The sequence below is a fragment of the Henckelia pumila genome, chromosome 2 (assembly GCF_033568475.1).
Source record: "Henckelia pumila isolate YLH828 chromosome 2, ASM3356847v2, whole genome shotgun sequence".
NCBI classification, from domain to species: Eukaryota; Viridiplantae; Streptophyta; class Magnoliopsida; order Lamiales; family Gesneriaceae; genus Henckelia; species Henckelia pumila.
In genome coordinates this window covers 104,140,801-104,146,821 of record NC_133121.1, presented here as the reverse complement: position 1 = coordinate 104,146,821, position 6,021 = coordinate 104,140,801, and the positions used below count along the sequence as shown (strand labels likewise).

Below are 6,021 nucleotides of genomic sequence, written 5' to 3'. Positions count from 1 at the left end.
GGTGCAATAATAGTCTATGAGAGCAATCGAAACATGACGCTTGAGATTTTGTATTGTTTAAAATATTTGAATCGTATTGTTACCATAAACTATAATTTTTGGTAAAGCGAAACATATTCGGTTATACAATTAATATCAGAGTCAAAGTTATTATTTCAATTCACATTGATTGAAACTACAATTATTGATAAGATGATTTTTTTGGGTGCAATAATTGTCCTCCTGGGGTTGAACAATTGAAACATGTGTTTATTTGAACTGCTGTACGATTTAAAAGATTTGAATTGCACAATTACTACAAATTATAGCTTTTAAAAAAACACAAATATTTCGATCCTACATTTTTTTAGCAAATATATATATATATAAATTACGTTTATCAATAAATATATATCATATGTTATTGTTTTAAAGTTGTTAGTTAAAAAATAAGTCAAACTCAAAGTATAAACATATAATATCACTACGAGAAAAACATCAAACGAAAATCGAAAAATATCACAAAAAATAAAGTTGAAGATGCAATATTCCCGCTTCAGTAGCTAATTATATATTGAATCATAGTGACTGAAGTTTGAACTTGCCCATAAAAAATATAACACTTGATTTTAATAAACTTAAACATTCAAAATTTTATAACATCGGTCTCAATCAAATAAAGTTGTTACGTGCAACGCACTGCAATTTTCTAGTTTAACCAAAAAAATGAAGGCTATATTCCCACATGTATTGAACCAAAAACACGCAGCACTGCAGCAAGCTCAATTGAGAGCCTCGTTACAAAAGCACATCTACAACAGAAAAATGACATTAAATCTGAATCAGGGCAAACAACCCACAAGTTCAAATCGACAGAGGATGAATCTAGCAACGAGTTGTACGAACTCTACTATTGCCCCTTTGTGGGGGGTGGGGGGGGGGGGGGGGTGGGGTTATAACAAACTAGAAGCCAACAATCATTGTAGATAAAACAGTAGACCGAAAACCAGGGTAGGAAGGAGTATATAATGATACATTTCCAGAAATGATGATATGGTGGTGAGTGGTGGTCGCGTGGTAACCGGACAAATTAGCTGCCTTTAGTTAGACCACACGTGAACCAGGCCGAGCCTATTTCCGGTGTATATCTCGTTACGATCTTCATCGTAGAAAAGAGCCGTGATGTCTTCAAGTGCTTCTGCAACAGCGCTTCTGATTCTGGAAGTTTGGACACGCTTTCTGGAGTTGCAGTTTCTTCCACGGCAATTTGCACTGCAGTTGCATTCATTTGCAGGAACACTGTTGCTCGCCTTTATTTTCGCTAGGCACTTCCCCGTCAAGATGTTACTGATATTGATCGACCCGGCTGCATTGAAAGAATGAGACAGACATCTGGTCACTATCAAGAACTAAACATTATATGCTCGGCTCTGGGAGATTCACATTTTGAAATCATTAAAATATACACGAACATAGTAGTCAAATAAAAATAAACCTTTTAAAATTTTCAACAAAAGTGGAAGTAAAACCCTGAAAGGCACATTTCCTGGTTTCTAATTTTCGACTCTCCAAAAACATAAAAGGCAATACAAATCACTTATTTTAAAGAACCTACCTTTTACTAATATGTTGTTTTTTTTTTCAAAAACTAAAACAGTTTCTCCTTCCAAATGAGATCAAACAAATTAAACTCAATGATTTAAATTCAAAATAATATCACTTTTCTCCGTCGCATACCATTTCCATCAGATACTGGCTCATCCGAATTGCAGTATGAAATGATGAGGTCTTGATCGCTGGTGATATATATATTATTGGTATTGCAATCAGGATGCGATAATAAGTGATCCTCAAACGATGTCACGAGCTCTCCTCTGAAGTTCCAAACAGCCACGGTTCTATTTCTGAACGTCAGGAACAATTGGTTCTCATATAGAAATATAAACGCAGACGGTGTCATGAATTCAGTTCTGCTAACTTCTGTTAACTCGGAATTACGGACCTGAAAAGAGAAGTCGTCAAACTTATGGGGATAAGAACATCATGTCTAGATTATGCCTAATTAACTTACATCAAGAATCTGAAGGTTCTCGTTCTCTTGCTTGACAAGGAGCTTCTCGTTGAACTGTTCGATGAAATCCACCTTCTTGTTTCTATGAAGAAGATGGTTGAAAGACTTGAGAACAGTTCCGTCCTCTATTGATAGAATCTTTAAAGGAACACCACCACTAGTTTTTGTAAATATCAATAGCATGATTCCTGGGCTGTTTTCCAAAGTAAGGAAGAAGTCTTAGAAAAAAATAAATCATACATTAACAATCCGACATAAATGCAATCAGAATGAAAAAAACAGCTGCAACACTTTTTAAGTCCAAAGAAGATTTTCCTGACCTTGTGCTAGACAGACATTTTAGCACAGTGAAAACGATACCTGATCTTAATCTCTTGAACATTTTCATCAGAAATGGAGTACAACATTGTATAGTTTTTCAAGTCAAACACCTTGTATATACTGAAAACAAAATAGATATTAGCAAAGCAGCACTGACTATTGAAATTTAAGGAGACACCTTAGAAGATTACCACACAGAGATTATTGAATACTCACCTATCTTGTGCAGAATAGGTAAGAACCTTTCCATTGACATCATCAAATTCCACAAAACCAGGCCACTTCAACGATTCAGACTCAAATAGAGGAAAACCAGCATCAGGTTTACCCCTTCGTATGTATCTGAAAGATGCCAGATCCCTAAGTGAGAAACAGTACAAGGATGAACAGAAATCATGTTGGTAAATGGTAAAGGAATTCCATACTCAATCCTCGTGGTTCTGCATTTTAAGGAACTAAAATTATCAGAAGCATAGACTGAAACAGTGATCAGAGAATCATTATTCTTGTTGTAGAACAAGCTCCGAATAACCTCATCTGGACTGACATTGAGAAAGCATATCCTCTGGTTGGTCTCTGCATCCATCAGGAAATGTCCATTAGCATTGATTCCGATAAAATAAAAAGGAAAAAAAAAATCCATACGACTATGTATCATTTATATTAAAGATTGCCGCACCTCGACTAAATGCTGCACACACACCAGATTGGGCAAGAGCAAACACAATATCACGAGCAGCAACTATTTCAATAATTTTTGATCTCTTTTTCAGAAATGGCAACATAAGGGAACAGTATCCCTTGGGATCATGAGTATCATATTCTTCCTGAAACAAATAATATACTCGATAAGCCATCATAAATTCGCAATGAGAATATAGTAACAAGTAGCTGCCTTAATTTAATCTAGCAGCCCTATTATACCAAGCTACAGAGGTAGAGCATTAACATAGATTCTTAAAATATACTAAGATATCAGTAATTGTCCAATCACTAGGCAGATGCACTGCCTTCTTTCGAGCGGACTACCTATCATTCAGATTTCCATCATCAATACACCTCTGGCCCCTTTGAGATGACATTCTACAAATCAAAACTTTAGAGCCGTTCAATACCACAGCAAAATAAAATCATATTCATCCAAGTTGCATCTTTTAAGTTAGGAAGATTCTTGTGGTGGATATAGTTGGAGAAGTGAGTGGGTAGGTAGTTTGGCCCAAAACAGGAGTGGCAGGGAGAGTACGATAGGTATCACTACATTGCTGCACGTATATAGATGAACTGGGTGCAGAGCTGTTGATGGAGTGGTAGCAAGAAGACAGTAAGGGTTAGGGTGGTGTTTCTTTGAGTACAATTGTCCTGGTTGATCCTAAATTCTGAATCCTTCAAAGTAATAAATATTGGGATCTAGGCAAAGCAAGAAAAACTAACACCATATATCAACCACATTACGGAATGACTAGCAACTCTTCTAGTTCCATTAAACATCAATTAGCAACGGATGCATCTAAAACAACTGCTGGAAGGTAACAAAAAAGCAAGGAAATAGGTAGCGGAGACTTGGATCCCTATCGGAGGGTTTGTCTTTACTCATTCAAATTATAGCTACTCAATCTACTATAATCGCGCTCCAAAAGCTTGATGAAAAGCATTTAAAATAAAAAGCCCATGTTTTGTTAAACCTGAGCTCCAAAAAATTTATTACCAGAAAATACTTTCCAGAAAATGTTTAAACCCTGGAAAATTCGAGGAACATTCCAAATGCCAGTTGGCAAATGCCGACAAGATCGTTTTTACTTCCTAAAACGTAAATGATACTCTAAGATCTCTCTCTATATCCATGGATCATCAAGAAACAGCACTTTCTCGATTAATTTTGCTTTTTAAGCTAAAAATTGGAGGATAAATTTTGCTTTAAGACTCAGCAACGTGAATCCAAATGATTCGTGTGTAAACTGCATCTTATTCACTATGCCAAGAATTAAAATATATCAGCCATCTATCTTTATCGTACAGATCTAAGTTAATTCGTCATATAAAATAACCTAAAGAAACCTAATTAACCACACGAAACCAATTTTTCCCATACTACAACATTCAAACACAAATCAGAAATTTCACATCGTCCATAAGAACAATATAAGCTGAAATAATTTAAACCCAAAAGAAAAAGGTAAAAACCAACAAAAAATAAACAAAATCAAATGAACCTGCAAGCGAATGTGGCGGAACCGCTCTTGAGCATCACTCATACTGAAACCACGATCACGCTTTGATGAAATCTCCCTTCTCTGCAGCTTCCTCACGCTGTTAACTAGCCCGTCAAACCCACCTCGGGGCCGCTTCTTTGCCACCACTCGCCGCCCACAACATGGGCGCGGAGTTGCTGTTATTCTCCTCCCATCCATCCTAGATTATCAATCAAATCCAAACCCTTTTTTCACAAAACCCAGAAGGAATTATTCACAAGCACAGACAAACATACCAATTCAAATTTTAAAAAACCCTAAGTCTCCAGACCCGGAAAAACAAAAAAAAAGGAATTTTTTTTTTTACAAAAAAGTCGGGCCTATCTTCACTGTCCAAGGCTCAAAGACAACTCTTTTGAACAGAAATGAGAAATAAACTCAAATTCTCCCTTCTCCTGATTCTCGAACGACTCCCTCCTCCTCTTCACACACCATGAAACTCTCCCTCTACAATCTCGCGTCTCTGAAAAAGGGCAGAAGAGGAAGAGAAGTGCGGCCTTGCTCGGAGAAAAGCCTTCACGGCGAGAGAGAGAGAGTAGAGTGGAGATGGAATTTGGAAGAATTCGATTGCCGACTGCAATTCAAATCCAGATTGCGAAACCCGACGGTCTTTATTTGTTTCCGTTTTTGTGAATTATTTGGGGATTTTTCATTAGACCGTTGTTACTATATTTTATTTTTAAAAACATAGAAATTAAATTAAATTATTTTTTTTAGATAAACATTAAATTAAATTTTCAAAAACACACAAAATATTCCCATCCATGAAAAAAAATATTACTGTCATATTTTTTTCTCTTTTTGTCGGTGATTTTTTGGTATATTTTTCTTTTTTCTCAATTATTTTTTAGATTTTATTCGACCGTTATTATATTTAATTTAATTTTTTAGATACACCACATTGATTAGAATTGAACCCGATACCTTATCGATCTTAGGGTCTCGTTTTTTAGTCATTGAGCTAAGAGATCTTTGGCTTACCATATTTAATTTTAAAAATATAAAAAATACTAATGAACTTATGTCAAGATCAATTTTAATATATAGATATTCGACTCCGATTCAACTTGTAAAAAATAGTATTTCTTCCATTCAATTATATATACCAAATTTTCTATTACACTAAGGTCGATTTCTTGAAAATAAGATAGTCACACAAAAATCTATTTTTTTTAAACTACTTTTAGTCTCTGTTTGCAAAGTAATATTTAAGGTCAATTTTTTTTCCTGTTTCATAAATATTTCAATTTAATTGTAATTCATAAAAACTCATATTTGATGTCAGATGCTAGTTTCATTATAGGTCTCCTTTGGTTTCAAAAGTTAGGTCAAAAAAATATTTTTTAAAAATTAAAAAAAAGTGCGTTTTCAGCTAATAAGGTGTTTGGATGATCAAATAAG

General features: G+C 35.0%; 1 protein-coding gene across 1 annotated transcript; it reads right to left on the bottom strand.

The window, feature by feature from the left end:
- Positions 1-720: 720 nt before the first annotated feature.
- On the bottom strand, positions 721-5,244 carry LOC140882480 (uncharacterized). Its single transcript, XM_073288518.1, has 8 exons — positions 4,582-5,244; positions 3,051-3,198; positions 2,797-2,947; positions 2,588-2,713; positions 2,411-2,491; positions 2,051-2,243; positions 1,717-1,981; positions 721-1,345 (listed from the first exon to the last, which is right to left on the bottom strand). The coding sequence occupies exons 1-8, from the start codon at positions 4,777-4,779 to the stop codon at positions 1,080-1,082; spliced, it is 1,428 nt and encodes a 475-aa protein (XP_073144619.1). The 5' UTR covers positions 4,780-5,244; the 3' UTR covers positions 721-1,079.
- Positions 5,245-6,021: the final 777 nt, after the last annotated feature.

Bases quoted from the DNA above. Each gene is read 5' to 3' on its own strand.
- LOC140882480 (XM_073288518.1), bottom strand. From the start codon at position 4,779: ATGGATGGGAGGAGAATAACAGCAACTCCGCGCCCATGTTGTGGGCGG. The intron at 3,199-4,581 runs GTTCATTTGATT...TATTTGTTTCAG, and splicing joins TCCGCCACATTCGCTTGCAG to GAAGAATATGATACTCATGA. The intron at 2,492-2,587 runs GTGAGTATTCAA...TTTTGTTTTCAG, and splicing joins ACCTATTCTGCACAAGATAG to TATATACAAGGTGTTTGACT.